This window comes from Cottoperca gobio, unplaced genomic scaffold (assembly GCF_900634415.1).
Source record: "Cottoperca gobio unplaced genomic scaffold, fCotGob3.1 fCotGob3_184arrow_ctg1, whole genome shotgun sequence".
Taxonomy (NCBI): Eukaryota; Metazoa; Chordata; class Actinopteri; order Perciformes; family Bovichtidae; genus Cottoperca; species Cottoperca gobio.
In genome coordinates, this window is record NW_021166829.1 from 255,843 (window position 1) to 272,500 (window position 16,658).

Sequence of the window (16,658 nt, forward strand, 5' to 3'; positions counted from 1 at the left end):
AACGTCCAGAGCTGTGATTACTACGGTGTGTGTGTGTGTGTGTGTGTGTGTGTGTGTGTGTGTGTGTGTGTGTGTGTGTCTGTGTGTGTGTGTGTGTGTGTGTGTGTGTGTGTGTGTGTGTGTGTGTGTGTCTGTGTGTCTGTGTGTGTGTGTCTGATGACGGAGCAGAAAGTTTTTCCAGGATTTCCTGCTATTCACTGCAAACACAGAGACACGCACACACACACACAGACACACACACACACACACACGCACACACACACAGACACACACACACACAGACACACACACACACACACACACACACCCTTTGTGCTGAGTGGCTGTACTAACAGGATGGTGATGTTTGTGTTGAGATCATGAATCACATGTTGACCTACAAGAGACACATTTTAAAGATAAATATTATATTGTATATTTATGCATTATATTTTATATGTATATTATATTTTATGTCATGATTTCAAAATAAAACGAGACATTTTAGATATATGTATAATATTCTAATATATGAAGATAAAATCTGTATATTCACTTGTTTTTACTGGTAAATAAATCATTAACATTATTAAAATGTTAATGATTTATTTAAGATACTATGAACCTTTAAATATGGAGTCAGAGGAGCCATAAAGAGCATAAATATGTAAAAGAATAAAAAGAGATAAATATGGAAACTTAAAGATGAATAAATAAAAGAATAAAAGAATAAAAATGTGAAAATATATAGAGGAATAAATAAGGGAGTACAGCAAAAGGAATAAGTAAAAATAAAGAGATGAAAATAAATCAATTACATTATAAAAAGAAAGAAAGAAAACTAAAAAGAATATACCTGAAGAAATACAGTAATTTATATGCAAAAGAATATATGAACATATCCAGAAATAAATATGAAAATTATTATTTTTATTTTTCCACATTCTTTGTTTTATTTATTCCATATTTCTTTCCTATTATTTCAGATATGTATTATTAAATGCTAAATTCATTGTTACCTCAGTGAAGTCTGGGGGGTGGGGGGTGGGGGGTTCATAGTCATATAACTTGATCACATATAAATATAGGTATTAAACATAAATAAATCTTTATTGCCAAAAAATAAAATACAAAAACATTTCATTTTTATATTCATTTATAAAAAACAATTATTAACAATTATTCGTAAAAGGTTTGAATTTGAATCTTTAAATTGTTGATTTAACACTTTAAGTTCTGCAGAATAAATTCATTTTAAAAACAGAATAAAGATTCAACCAGAAAGAAAATTCAGAATTAACAAGAAATGATCTGTTTTAACTCTAAAATATTTAATTTAACGCTCTGAGCAATAAAATCCAACAAATCTTTGTATCATGTTGTTTCCACTCAGCTCAGGAACACACTGGGACTAGAGGAGCACATGAACGCACCGTTAGTGTGGCCCATGGAGGACAGAAACTCACCTAATCAATACGGAAATAAATAAATACAGAACTAAATTAAAGTATGAATAAATGGTGCAATAAATACGGAAATAAATAGCCTAAATATATACTAATATAAATAAATGCATAAATAAATAAATATAAGGTGAATGAATGAATACATAAATGCAGTTGTACAAAAATGTATAAATAAATATAAGGTATTTATTTATCTTCTGTTTATTATTATCAATTTGTATTTATTTATCCATTTATTCTTGTACTTATTTCGACATTTATTTTTTGTTATTTTATTTATTTATGCATATTATTCGTTGCATTTATTTTTACATTAATTCTTTTATTTCCGTATTACTTTTATTTATTTTATTTATGTTTATTAATTTATTCCTGTAGTTGTTTTTATTTATTTAATTCCGTACTTATTCCTCTATTTATTTATTTATGTATTTATTTATTTATTGATACTCAAGTCATTTTTTTTAGTGTTCTTGTCTTTATTTATGTCCAGGTGTCCCTGTCTTTATGTCCAGGTGTTCTTGTCTTTATGTCCAGGTGTGTCCCGTGTTTATTTATTTACAAGTGTGCATGTCGTTCATGCTCTCGCAGCGCCTGCAGCGGACGTAGCAGCACCAGACGAACTTGCACTCGCAGCGCTGGACGTGTCTCACCAGGTGAGTGTTGTAGCCTCGGCCGCAGCACAGCAGGATGCAGCTGTCGGAGCCGGTGGACGTCCGGTTGCAGCGACGTCCTCTGGTACCGGCGACGCCCCGCCGCCGGTCCTCCAGGCAGTAGTTTAGAGACTTATTGAAGAAGATGAGCTGCTGCGTGTCGACGGAGAGGTGGCGCTGATCCTTCCTCCTCGTCTTCTTCTTCGAGCGGTCCGACACCTGCACGCTGCGCTCGTACTCCTCCTTCAGGTACACGCCAACATGCTCAAATGGCGCCACTGTCTTCCAACATGTCTTTACCGCACAGGAGCCGGAGACGCCGTGACAACGACAGTGTGTCGACATCGTCCGGACAATTGCCTGAAGGACAGAGAAGAAGAACACTGATCATTAAGTACGATGTTTGAACTTTGAGGATACAAAACTTGCTTCCTGTGGTTCTCACCTGCCGTCCGGCCTCGCTGTTGTGCTGGTTCGAGGTGCTCAGCGTGTATCCTCCGCTGGGTGTCGACGTGTTCTTGACGGCGTTGTCGATGAACTTGCGGCTGAACCAGATCCCGTACTGGATGTGGTCCGAGCAGCCGCCCCAGTGCCAGCCCTCCTCCGGCGAGCCGCCGCCCTGCAGCCGAGCGTCGCAGCCGCACTCCGTCATGTTGCCCTGACTGCAGGAGCGCGTGACGGCGTGGACCAGCCCCGCCGCCATCACCGCATGGATGAACGCTGTTTCTTTAGTTCCTACAGGAAGGGAGATACATCATCAGGTCCATATTCAAGAGGAAGAACCCCAAATCACACTAAAAGCCGTTTCTCAACAATGCAATAAGCAAATACACCTGTTCTGGTGCGAATGATCCACATTGTAGTGTGATCCTAGAAAAAGAAAATAGTGCTGTGTCCACTCCAAACAACAAAAACTAAAAGGGGCCAACATTAGTTACACCATACATGAACAGATCCCACCCCGAATTTAATGCTAACGCTAGCTGTTGGGGCTAGCCCCGTGTGTTAGCGACATATAACCCGAGTCAAGACCAACAAGTCAACAACAAGTCCGCAACAAGTCAATAAGAATGGTAAATGGACACAATCTTTATGATCCCTCAAGGCGCTTTACAACACATGTCATTCACCCATTCACACACATTCATACAGAGTCAGGACCATACAAGGTGCACATCAGCTTGTCAGTCGTGATAACCATTCACACACACTCACACACCGTTGGCCATCGGGAGCAATTTGGGGTTCAGTATCGTGCCCAAGGACACGTCAACACTGCAATAAGTCAATAACAAGTCAACAACAAGATTGCAACAAGTCAACAACAAGTCTGCAACAAGTCAACAACACATCTGCAACAAGTCAACAACAAGTCTGCAACAAGTCAACAACAAGACTGCAACAAGTCAACAACAAGTCAACAACACATCTGCAACAAGTCAACAACAAGTCTGCAACAAGTCAACAACAAGACTGCAACAAGTCTGCAACAAGTCAACAACAAGACTGCAACAAGTCAACAACAAGTCTGCAACAAGTCAACAAGTCAATAACAAGTCTGCAACAAGTCAATAACAAGTCAACAAGTCAATAACAAGTCTGCAACAAGTCAACAAGTCAATTGCAACAAGTCAACAAGTCAATAACAAGTCTGCAACAAGTCAACAAGTCAATTGCAACAAGTCAACAAGTCAATAACAAGTCTGCAACAAGTCAACAAGTCAATAACAAGTCTGCAACAAGTCAATAACAAGTCAACAAGTCTGCAACAAGTCAATAACAAGTCTGCAACAAGTCAACAAGTCAATTGCAACAAGTCAACAAGTCAATAACAAGTCTGCAACAAGTCAACAAGTCAATAACAAGTCTGCAACAAGTCAACAACAAGTCAATAACAAGTAAACAACAAGTCAACAAGTCAATAACAAGTCTGCAACAAGTCAATAACAAGTCTGCAACAAGTAAACAACAAGTCAACAAGTCAACAACAAGTCAACAAGTCTACAACAAGTAAATAACAAGTAAACAACAAGTCTGCAACAAGTCTGCAACAAGTCAACAACAAGTCAATAACAAGTCTGTTTGTTTTTATTTGTCTCTGCTGTTTGTTTGTTTTTCTTGCTCTCGGATTAGATGGAGAAAGAAATCGGGGAAACGACACTTTCCCTGACATTAAATATTTCAAAGTAAAACATTTATTTAATTAACAGATCTTTTGTATTAAACTTATATTTCTTTCTGTTTGTGAACATGAAAATCTTTGTAACCAGTAACATTAAAAGACTAATTTGCCAGTTTCCTTCTCGTCTGCAGATCAAAGTCGTCTCACATGTTTCGAACATCCTGCTTTAAAACATGTGATCCACAAATGTGACTGAGAAACCGTCTGAGTATCTTCACCATCTCACTTATTATCCATTTACTCTGAAGATAAACAGGCTGAAATCAATGTAATTAAAGTTCCTGCGAAGTTTCTCTTTGTCGTTTGTCTCAGGATGTTTTCAAACTTTCACTTTTGTTTTTTTCTCCATCCTGTAAAAAGTTATTCTGCGTGTTTTAAAAAAACTTTGAAGACTGTTCTTATAAGACTGAGTACTACAAGTAATGAGTAAAATAAGTACTTGCTTCATTAAATACTTTAGTGAGTACGTCAGTATTTGAGTAGTATGTGCGTAGGAATAATTACTTAGTAAAGACTTTTTAAAATACTGAGGATCCTAGACACAGGATTCTTTGGTCCGATCACGTGGTTTATTTAAAGTCTTGTATTTATTCTTCACCACATTGTGTGTTAAGTATTAAGTAAGAGATCAAAGTTTCATGAATGTAAAACCGTTTATTTATTGGCAGCAAGATTAAACTGAGTTCACGCTGCACAATTTTAGAAATAATGTTTCATTTGGAACTCATAGTACCTTATAAACCAACTAGAGCATTACGCTCCCAGACTGCAGGGTTACTTGTAGTTCCTAGAGTCTCTAAGAGTACAATGGGAGCCAGAGCCTTCAGCTGTCAAGCTCCTCTCCAGTGGAACCAGCTTCCAGTTTGTGTTCGGGAGGCAGACACCCTCTCCACATTTAAGAGCAGGCTAAAGACTTTCCTTTTTGATAAAGCTTATAGTTAGGGCTGGCTCAGGTTTGCCCTGGATCAGCCCCTAGTTATGCTGCTATAGGCTTAGACTGCCGGGGGACACCTCCCTGCTCTCTTCCTTCTCTTCCTCTCTCCTCCCCTCCCTCTCTTCTTCTCCCTCTCTATCTGTATGCATTTATGTAAATGTATGTTACTAACTCATCATCCGGGGCATCATCCCCGGAGTTTCTGTCTCTCATGTGGCAGGTTGCCACTGATAAAGTTTACGTCAGGATCAGGAATCGTGGCTGCGCCTGCTGCCCTGGTCCTGCTGGACACCGGGAAGCCTTTTTGACATTTTCCTGGATTCATCCAAACTTTCTCTTTTTCAACACAACATCATTTCTGTCAAATGTTGTATTTGTACTATGTTGTTTATCCTGTACACACGACATCTATTGCACGTCTGTCCGTCCTGGGAGAGGGATCCCTCCTCAGTCTCTCCCTGAGGTTTCTTACATGTTCCCCCTTTAATTATGGGGTTTCTTTTAGGATGAAATGGTTTAAGGACAGATGGTGTAAGGACAGAGGGTCTAAGGACAGAGGGTCTAACGACAGAAGGTCTGAGGACAGAGGGTCTGAGGACAGAGGGTCTAAGGACAGAGGGTCTAAAGACAGAGGGTCTAAGGACAGAGGGTCTAAGGACAGAGGGTCTAAAGACAGAGGGTCTAAGGACAGAGGGTCTAAGGACAGAGGGTTTAAGGACTGAGGGTCTAAGGACAGAGGGTGTAAGGACAGAGGGTCTAAGGACAGAGGGTGTCGTATCCTGTACAGTCTGTAAACAGACAAATGTATAATTTGTGATATTGGGCTATACAAATACATTTGATTTGAATTGAACTGAATGTGTGAAATAGAAACTACACGGCTCCTGTGGACCGTTCTGTCTGTTGAGAATTGTCAATAAAGATTTTTTGAAAGCTCCGAGGCAGGTAGAAGGTTGTTTGTTAGCAAAAGTAGGTAACGTTAGCGAACGGTTCACAATGACGCTAACAGTCCTCCCATGTGCTGAAACTCTAGTCGTGCTGGTGACGTACGCACTGAGGCCGAACTTGTTTTAAACTACTTAGACTCTCGAGTCTCAAATGTCCTTAAAAGGCCACCGTACGGAGAATAAATTAGTTCCAGATCTCACACCTTCTCTCTTTACTTTCAGTTGGTGCTGCTGGTAATGAGGACAAACTGTCCTAACTTTGCTCCTTGAACTTTGACCTCTTGCTCGTATATCCGCTGTGCAAAGGATTGTGGGTCGGTGCTGCAGTACATCCTGGTCATTTTGGCATACTACATTTGACATACTACTTATTGTACTAAATCTTTGTCGTGTGTACTTTATTGGTATATTGGAACTAGAAGAGAACAAGAAGAACAAGAACAAGACAAGAAGAAGAAGGAGAAGGAGAAAGAAGAAGAGAAGGAGAAGAAGAAGAAGAAGGAGACGAAGAAGAAGGAGAAGAAGAAGGTGAAGAAGAAGGATGAAGGTGAAGAAGAAGAAGGAGGTGAAGAAGAAGAAGGAGAAGGAGAAGAAGAAGGAGAAGAATAAGAGGTGAAGAAGAAGAGAAGGTGAAGAAGAAGAAGGAGGTGAGAAGAGAAGGAGAAGGAGAAGAAGCGGGAAGAAGCGACTGTCCGCCGCCGGGCCGCCGTCCAAGCCGCCGAAGGCGAAGTGACGCGAACGGCGTTCCTCGCGCTGTCCCGACGCAACCCCTAAGAAGAAAGAGCGAACGCCTCAGTTCGACGAGAGCCGCACGGCACCCAAGACTCCTTCTCCCCTTGCGCCTTCTCCCTCCCCCGAGGAAGAAGAAGAGAAGAAAAGAAGAAGAAGAAGAAGAATTCCTCAAAAGAAGGAGAGAAGAAGGAGAGCTCCTCCTCCCCCCTCTTCTCCTCCTCCTCTCCTCCTCCGCCCCCCTCCTCTTCTCCTCCTCTCCTCCTTCCTCCTTCCCCTTCTCCTCCTCCTCCTCCCCTCCTCTACCTTCTCCTCCTCCTTCTCCTCCTGAAGAAGATGAAGGAGAAGAAGAAGGAGAAGGAGAAGTCTCTCCCGTCACCGCTGGTGAGCTCGTATCCGAACACGGACGGCTCGTCGCTGGTTGGAGCGTTCCACCGCTCGTGTGTGAACTGGCTCTGGCACTCTGCGATGGCGAGCCGTGCCCCGTCCTGGATGCTGGGCAGCAGGAACGGCTTTTTCCTGCAGAGCTCGCGCTGCTTGTGGCTTGAGAGGGAGGTTAGCACAGCCCTGCTTCTCCGGGGCCGCCGCAGAGCTCACGCCCAGCCACCTGCATGAACATCAGAAACAAAAAGACAGCAGGAAAAATTATAAATCTGTGGGCACGACTCTAGTCGGAATATTTATGAATACATAAATGTTATATTATACTCATTTTAATAAATCCAATTTTAACAGAATGCCAGAATGTAATACTGATTTGGATTGCTCACATGCTATGGAGGACGGAACATCACTAAATTATCAATAAATAAGTAATTGTATAAATGAATACAATATTAAATAAATGCAGGAATAAATATGTAAATATATAAACAAATGTATAAACAAATACATAAATGAATTAAATACGGAAATAAAATAAAAACATGTTGAAAAAAATAAATAGAAGTTGGTAATTAAAAATGGACATGAAAAAATGTATTGAATTAATTTCTACATGTATTTACTGTCTCTATGTTAATGATGTAAGAGGTCCTTTAATTATGCATTTGTTTATTATTTAAATGATTTATTCCAGTATTTATCTAAATAAACAGGCTGACAGGGAATATGATCGACGAAATAAAAGATTACTTTTTTTTCTTTATAGAATTTATTTAATTTGACTTAGATGAGCCGAAATAAAGATTTGATCAAATATCTGCAGAGGATAAATTAAACTTGGTAAAGAGTTGCTGTGTTTGAGTCTACATTTTAAATTGATCTGAAATCTGTACATTTTATTGTAGTAACACCATCATATGAAGAGCCGCACGTGCACATTTCCCCTCAGAACTCTTCCAGTTGGCTTCCAGACGAAATTCTGTATTTTTTTAGTTTTTTCTTTAAGAAAATTACTGAAGGAATTATAGACGAGGCCAAACACGTGCGTAGCTACAATATTATTATAATACTACAATATTATTATAATACTACAATATTATTACAATACTACAATATTATTATAATACTACTAATATTATTATAATACTACTAATATTATTACAATACTACAATATTATTACAATACTACAATATTATTATAATACTACAATATTATTACAATACTACAATATTATTATAATACTACAATATTATTATAATACTACAATATTATTATAATACTACAATATTATTATAATACTACAATATTATTACAATACTACAATATTATTATAATACTACTAATATTATTATAATACTACTAATATTATTACAATACTACTAATATTATTATAATTCTACAATATTATTACAATACTACTAATATTATTATAATACTACTATTATTATTATTATTATTATTATTATTATTATTATTATTATAATACTACAATATTATTACAATACTACAATATTATTACAATACTACTAATATTATTATAATTCTACTAATATTATTATAATACTACTAATATTATTATTATTATTATTATTGTTATTATTATTATTATTATTATTATAATACTAATTGTATTATATAATCTCAGAGAATTTTCACGTTTCTTTCTTGTAAAATTACGACTTTAATTGTATTGAATATAAAAGTTATGTTTCTCGTTAATTCACCACTTTAATGTGAGAAATGTAGATTTATTGTAAACAGTTTACTCGACTGCGCCGGCTCCATTTGGTCTACAAGGTCCCGAATTTCACATATTCCGTCGGCACGCTAAAAAATTGCTTTGCGTTATGTGTGTTTACATAATGAGGTTTAACTTCCTGTCTGTGTCTCCGTGGTTACAGGTGTAACTTCCTGTCTGTGTCTCCGTGGTTACAGGTGTGAGTGGGTGGAGCCTGTTGCTTTGTCTCAGCAGTTCGGAGAGAAGCTGTCTGCGGAGGATCTCCTTCTCTCACCTGCAGCAGCATCAGACGGTGAGATTCACCTGTGAGCCAATCACAGCCTGGCTGACGGTCACATGGTGTCACCTGCAGACTCACCTGTGTGTCTGTCCTCAGGTGAACCGGTTGCCCGCGGTGATGGAGGCGTTCTCGGACGCAGGCGGAGGTCTCTGTCACTTCTACACTCGCTCACACCTGACAGGTGAGTCACACAGGAAACGTTCACATGATCCGTTCTCCAATTAGATGAGGTATTTTATTTACATTTCAAAATAAGAGCACGCAGCTACGACAGCGTATTAGATAATAACATTATAGCTAAAATAATTAATGAATTAAAGAGCCGGAGGGGTCAGGGTTAGGGTTAAATGGTACATTTGTGATAAAAAAAAGTAGTAAATTCCCGAGAAACATATGTTGATTTTAGCGGTAGATTTAAGACACTTACACTTATTTCTCTTTTCCCGTATATTTGTAATGTAAATGTAATACTTTAGTTTAGTTTTTCTCTGAATATGGTCCTTTAAAAACAGCTTCACCTGGGACTTCTGTGTGTCAATTGTTTGTAAATAAAGTTTTTTTGACTCCAGGATCTGAGTTACCCATGAGGCCACATGCCTGTGGATCGACCAATCAGAAGCTGCAGCTTCCTGCCTACAGGTGAGAACACTGAGCATCACAGGTGAAGTCTGATCAGCTGTCTGAACGTCTGCTTCTGTCTCACAGTCGCTCACCTGTCGGAGCCCCGCCTGCCGCTCTGGTTGCCGTGGTGAATGTTTACGTCCTGGTGACGTCAGTGAAGCCGCTGACTTCCTTCCTGCATGACATCAGCGTGGTGACAACCAATCAGAAGCAGGGAGGGCGACCCAAAAAGGTGCAACACCTTTATTGTTATGTTTGTTATGTTTCTATTATTATTATTGTTATTATTATCGTCATCATCAAAGTAATTATCTTTTTTTATTTATTTACTTTTTGTTTTTACATTTTATTCCTGTCCTTGGATTTGTTTCATTTCATTTTATTTTATAAACATCTTCTCAGCTCAGACACTTCCTGCTGCAGCAGCTGGGCCCAAACACCTCCCATGATGCTTTGGGGCAAATAAAGAAGGTGATCGGTGAAGTTCTGCAGGCGGCCGTGTCGACCAATGAGAAGCAGCAAACCCTCAGCAGGTAAAACACAAACCAGAGTGTGTGTGTGTGTGTGTGTGTGTGTGTGTGTGTGTGTGTGTGTGTGTGTGTGTGTGTGTGTGTGTGTGTGTGTGTTCTGATGCTACGTTGTGTGTTTCAGGTGTGTGTTGTGTTACCAGCTGGTGACCTTCACTCTGCTCTTCAGCGGCTCCGTCTCACCTATCATAGTTCAGGTGAGAAACTCTTTGTGACTAAAAGCTGTGTGAGATGTTTCGCTTCTCGTTGGTGAATCTTTGGTTTTGATCCAAATAATAATACAAAGAGTGTGTGTGTGTGTGTGTGTGTGTGTGTGTGTGTGTGTGTGTGTGTGTGTGTGTGTGTGTGTGTCCTCTGATCTGGGTCCTGCTTTTGTTATGAAAACACTTTGAGCAGGAGTGACTTTTATTTTGAAAGCACGATTCTCTTTGTAGTCAGATGAAGTTAATAATAATTATTGACTTTATTCTTACAGCACTTCTCCAGGGTTCCTGTTGTTCTTTAAAAAGCACACACACACATAATTATTATTATTATAAAGCTAATAATAATAATAATAATAATATGTAGTTTTAGAACCATGTCAATTCTTCTTCAGGTGAACTGACAGTAAACGTCCAGCAGAGGCCACCAGAGGTCAGCGTGTCCTCAGCTGCTCTGTGATTGGTCAGCATGTTTTTCTCCTTCAGGTGGAAACTGATGTGACGTTTTCTTCTCTGAGCGCCGACACTTTGAGGGACAGATCACCAGAGACGAGATCCTTGAGGACACGCTGCTCCACCTGCACCTGTCCCCCGCAGGGACACAGGTGAGACCACAACATGTGATCATAATCAGTGCGTAATAAAGTGTGTATAAAGTGTGTATCCAGCACACACACACACACACACACACTCATTAAACACATTACAGCAGAATGTATCTTTCTCTGATCTCAGCTTCACATCTGGATCAGAATTTAACTTTTTACTGTTTTCAGCAGATCGAGACAAAAACACGCTGTTTCTATGGTTTCCTGCTCAAACTGTATTATTATTATTATTATTATTATTATTATTATTATTATTATTATTATTATTATTATTATATATAATTATTATTATTATATTATCAGTCACACATTTCACTCTATGGAGACAGGAAGATATAAACTCAACATTTAATATATAGAAAATAATTATATGTTTCTGCTTTTGTTCCGTAAAAAGCAACAGCTGCATTATGTAAACAAACATTTAAAGGGTTAAAATAAATACATATTTGTAGTTATGATCAGAACTAAAGATTTAACTCAGTGAAAGTGAAAAATAATAAAATATATTATACATAATATTTTTATGGCACAATTTGTATTTGTCTCAGTGTTTTTCAACAAGACAGAATAAAAGTAATATCCAAGACTACAATATTTCAGTTAAAAACATTTTTTAGAAATAAACTTTATAAAATCAGGGTTTGTTCAGCAGATGTATTAGATGAATAAAGAAGTTCATGTTTAAAGTTAAGTCTCATGTGAAATGTTCTTTCCGCAGAAATATAATTATAATTATAATACAAATACAAATTACTCTTACAGTCATGTCCTTAAAATGTCTTTAAAACCTATCTCTCTCCCTGTCTGTTTCTCTCCCCCTGTCTGTCTGTCAGTACGGTGGCTGCAGAGGGACACATGACGTCTGTTTGTCAGAAGACGAGTTTCTTCTTCTGTTTCAGTTTCAGCGGCAGATGAAGACGCCTTCAGCTTTTCAACTGGTATTAAAAACCTTTACATTACAGGTCATTCAGCAGACGCTCTTATCCAGACTCTCAGTAACTAACTACAGGGACAGACAGTGAACTCACTACAGAGACAGACAGTGAACTAACTACAGAGACAGACAGTGAAGTAACTACAGAGACAGACAGTGAACTCACTACAGAGACAGACGGTGAACTAACTACAGGGACAGACAGTGAAGTAACTACAGAGACAGACAGTGAACTCACTACAGAGACAGACAGTGAACTAACTACAGGGACAGACAGTGAAGTAACTACAGAGACAGACAATGAACTCACTACAGAGACAGACGGTGAACTAACTACAGGGACAGACAGTGAAGTAACTACAGAGACAGACAGTGAACTCACTACAGAGACAGACGGTGAAGTAACTACAGGGACAGACAGTGAAGTAACTACAGGGACAGACAGTGAACTAACTACAGGGACAGACAGTGAACTCACTACAGGGACAGACAGTGAACTCACTACAGGGACAGACAGTGAACTAACTACAGAGACAGACAGTGAACTCACTACAGGGACAGACAGTGAACTCACTACAGGGACAGACAGTGAACTAACTACAGGGACAGACAGTGAACTAACTACAGGGACAGACAGTGAACTCACTACAGGGACAGACAGTGAACTCACTACAGAGACAGACAGTGAAGTAACTACAGAGACAGACAGTGAAGTAACTACAGAGACAGACAGTGAACTAACTACAGGGACAGACAGTGAACTAATTACAGGGACAGACAGTGAACTAACTACAGGGACAGACAGTGAACTCACTACAGAGACAGACAGTGAACTCACTACAGAGACAGACAGTGAAGTAACTACAGGGACAGACAGTGAACTAACTACAGGGACAGACAGTGAACTCACTACAGAGACAGACAGTGAAGTAACTACAGGGACAGACAGTGAACTCACTACAGAGACAGACAGTGAACTAACTACAGGGACAGACAGTGAAGTAACTACAGGGACAGACAGTAAAGTAACTACAGAGACAGACAGTGAAGTAACTACAGGGACAGACAGTGAAGTAACTACAGGGACAGACAGTGAACTAACTACAGGGACAGACAGTGAAGTAACTACAGGGACAGACAGTGAAGTAACTACAGAGACAGACAGTGAAGTAACTACAGGGACAGACAGTGAACTAACTACAGGGACAGACAGTGAACTAACTACAGGGACAGACAGTGAACTAACTACAGGGACAGACAGTGAAGTAACTACAGGGACAGACAGTGAAGTAACTACAGAGACAGACAGTGAACTAACTACAGGGACAGACAGTGAAGTAACTACAGGGACAGACAGTGAACTAACTACAGGGACAGACAGTGAACTAACTACAGGGACAGACAGTGAAGTAACTACAGAGACAGACAGTGAACTCACTACAGGGACAGACAGTGAACTCACTACAGGGACAGACAGTGAACTAACTACAGGGACAGACAGTGAACTCACTACAGGGACAGACAGTGAACTAACTACAGGGACAGACAGTGAACTAACTACAGGGACAGACAGTGAACTAACTACAGGGACAGACAGTGAACTAACTACAGGGACAGACAGTGAAGTAACTACAGAGACAGACAGTGAACTCACTACAGGGACAGACAGTGAACTAACTACAGGGACAGACAGTGAACTCACTACAGGGACAGACAGTGAACTAACTACAGGGACAGACAGTGAACTAACTACAGGGACAGACAGTGAACTAACTACAGGGACAGACAGTGAACTAACTACAGGGACAGACAGTGAACTCACTACAGGGACAGACTCAGCGAAAAGGGAAATGGAGATTTAGCTTACAGGGTCAGAGCTTATATACATAAAACATTTTTGTTTTTTAAATTCTATATTAAATATAGTCATTTTCAAATAATGAATAATTCAAGTGTTATTGATTAATAAAAACAGCAAAACAATTAGATACAAATTTTAGACAGAGCTCCATGGTGACCAGTGTTATCAGCAGAGCATGCCCTGCGGGCGACTCACGTAGTGTCGCACGGGCACCGCGTTGGCTACCCCTGCACTAGACCATCACCACCACTGTACCGTGAAAACATTTGATTTTTACTCACTCAGCAGCTGATATTAAACTTGAGGCTGCAGTCCGACACACTCAGGTTGACAGTTGCAGAAGCTGTGAATTTTCTTTTTCATGCTGTTATCTCGTGATCAAGTGTTCCTTATTTCATTATCTTGAGATAGCGGCATTAAAATAATTATTGCAAGCAGCTTGTTGATACTGAATTGTAAATAAATTGGAGGAAGTTTGCAGATTATTATACAGTATTTAATGGTTTGTGGACGTAGAGCAGTGTATCATCAGCATACAGGCGGACTGAAACGCAGAAAGATATCACAAGGAAGAAGCAGATCATGTTGTTGTCATTGTACATAATAACAATAAAACTGATTCCACAATAGAGCCCTGAGGCACTCCACAGTGAACTAAAGAATGTAAAACACCAATGGCAACAACACTGGGAGGTGGTTAGTTCACTGTAAATCACTCTGGATAATGACCTGTAATGTAATGTAAATTTGTTTAATGTATATTATTGTTTCATAATGTTTTGAAATACTTTTTTGTATTTTTCAAAAATTTAAATATGTCATATACATAAAATACACATTACAGTAACATTAATTAATCCTATTATTAGCACATAAAAAATATATCCACCTATAACCTAAGGCTGCATATTATTATTTTATTGGTGTTGTATGCACCATTAAAAGGTCTGTTTATACATGGCACCTTATTTTAGGCCCAGTTTAATATGAAACTCAGTTTTTATACACATGTATTACACATGTAGTCAGTGGTCCTTAAAAGCGTTGAAGACCCCCGCCCTATTTAGTTCAGGATTCACGCTCTCGTGATTTTGCTCGCGTGTTGTTTTGTTATGTTCGAGGCCTTTCACCGTTTAGAAACAGTGTTTTTATGCCTGCCTTGCCAAATTTGAATGAATGAAACTGATATTTGTTCTCTCTGTAGCTGTATCCCAGCTCCTCCTCTTCCTCTTCCTCCTCCTCCGGTCCTCTCAGAGTCTCAGATCTTTTGATCAGGATCAGCCGTCACTACGAGCTTCAGAGAAACCAAAGCTACAGGTGAGGAAACACCTTCAATCAGCTGAGAGCTTATACACGTATGTCAGTATAGTGTAGTGGTGCAGCGGTACATCATGGGAGTTTGGTGTGGTGGTGCAGCAGTGGTGCATCATGGGAGTTTGGTGTGTTGGTGCAGCAGCGGTGCATCATGGGAGTTCTTCTCTCCTCTGATTCGAAGGTTAAACATCAGAGTTTCTCCTGCACGCTGTTCGGCTGCCGCAAACATTTGTTCAGCTTGTTTCTCTGAGAACTTAAGATCCAGACATCCAAGGACTAAAATCCTTCATCCGCTTCAGTTTGTGAGGTTTTTTTCACAACTTTTGCGATTTCCATTTCTCGTGAATGTACGATTTTAATCTCAGAGAATATCCGAGTCTTGTAATTTAGTTTTTCTAAATCTGTAAAGTTAGTTTTTGGTACCTTTACGACTTTAATCTTGGTAATACTGAGCTTTATACGGGGAATATTACCTCATCCCCACCATCGGCACCTACCTCCGTTAAAATGACACATTTCTCTGGAAACATTTGTGATAATGTAAGAACACAACTAAATAAATATATAACACATCCCTTGTGTTTTAATGCAACAATGTTACATATTAAACCTTAACAAGACATTTTACTGCTGTTATTAATGTTGTTGTTAAAACTGACAACGTTCTTTTCTGCAGAACTGATGAAACAGAAGAACGGACCAATCAGGAGCCAGCTCTGTCTTCTTCACGGGATGGGTTTGACGGTAGAGGTGAGTGTTGCACAGCTGGAGCTGAAGTCACATGTGATCAACTAAAAGCAAGAGTTTACCAACCGGGGGCTCCTCGAACATGTGGGTCTAAAAAGAAAAAAGAACATTCTGTGAAAGAATTGACATTGATGTAACGTTTCTATTTTGACGTGAAATTTCCTGCTGTAGCAAAACTTGCATACAAATATTATCAACATGCATTTTAATGACGATTGTACGAATGAATGAATGTTAAAAGGTTTATTAATCTCGGGTGAATTTTCACAGCCGGAAAATAATTTTTCAGATTATTTCGACACCACTTGAATGTAGCACAAAGCGTCCGATGTTAACAAGCTGAAGACGTCCTGTGAGAGGTTTTAAAGTTTCTTTAGTTTTATTATGTATTTAATGTGTGTGTGTGTGTGTGTGTGTGTGTGTGTGTGTGTGTGTGTGTGTGTGTTTCAGGCCCCTGTGTGGACCCCCACCTGCGTCAGATCTACACCGACCCCCCCCTCACTCTGACCCCGCCCTTTAGCCCCCGGGTGAAGGAGTACCGGGCGGA

General features: G+C 39.3%; 2 protein-coding genes and 1 long non-coding RNA gene across 3 annotated transcripts in view; 2 read left to right on the forward strand and 1 right to left on the reverse strand.

The window, feature by feature from the left end:
- Window positions 1-1,814: 1,814 nt before the first annotated feature.
- wnt16 (wingless-type MMTV integration site family, member 16) lies at window positions 1,815-7,468 on the reverse strand. The gene is made up of 3 exons (XM_029426439.1): window positions 7,270-7,468; window positions 2,544-2,833; window positions 1,815-2,458 (listed from the first exon to the last, which is right to left on the reverse strand). Exons 2-3 carry the CDS (start codon window positions 2,799-2,801, stop codon window positions 2,000-2,002), a joined length of 717 nt encoding a protein of 238 aa, XP_029282299.1. The 5' UTR covers window positions 2,802-2,833; window positions 7,270-7,468; the 3' UTR covers window positions 1,815-1,999.
- On the forward strand, window positions 4,057-4,849 carry LOC115004768 (uncharacterized). Its single transcript, XR_003831877.1, has 3 exons — window positions 4,057-4,108; window positions 4,232-4,284; window positions 4,412-4,849. It is a non-coding gene; the product is annotated as an uncharacterized LOC115004768 (long non-coding RNA).
- cped1 (cadherin-like and PC-esterase domain containing 1) overlaps window positions 7,359-16,658 on the forward strand; it is a 15,828-nt gene continuing 6,528 nt past the window's right edge. Inside the window, exons 1-13 of the mRNA XM_029426434.1 lie at window positions 7,359-7,425; window positions 9,211-9,305; window positions 9,390-9,474; window positions 9,863-9,932; window positions 9,999-10,146; window positions 10,317-10,447; window positions 10,566-10,638; window positions 11,131-11,249; window positions 12,089-12,119; window positions 12,161-12,193; window positions 15,255-15,367; window positions 16,041-16,114; window positions 16,562-16,658. The exon at window positions 16,562-16,658 is cut by the window's right edge and continues 90 nt beyond it. Coding sequence (XP_029282294.1) covers window positions 7,359-7,425; window positions 9,211-9,305; window positions 9,390-9,474; window positions 9,863-9,932; window positions 9,999-10,146; window positions 10,317-10,447; window positions 10,566-10,638; window positions 11,131-11,249; window positions 12,089-12,119; window positions 12,161-12,193; window positions 15,255-15,367; window positions 16,041-16,114; window positions 16,562-16,658 — 1,136 coding nt within the window. The remainder of the gene's footprint in view (window positions 7,426-9,210; window positions 9,306-9,389; window positions 9,475-9,862; window positions 9,933-9,998; window positions 10,147-10,316; window positions 10,448-10,565; window positions 10,639-11,130; window positions 11,250-12,088; window positions 12,120-12,160; window positions 12,194-15,254; window positions 15,368-16,040; window positions 16,115-16,561) is intronic.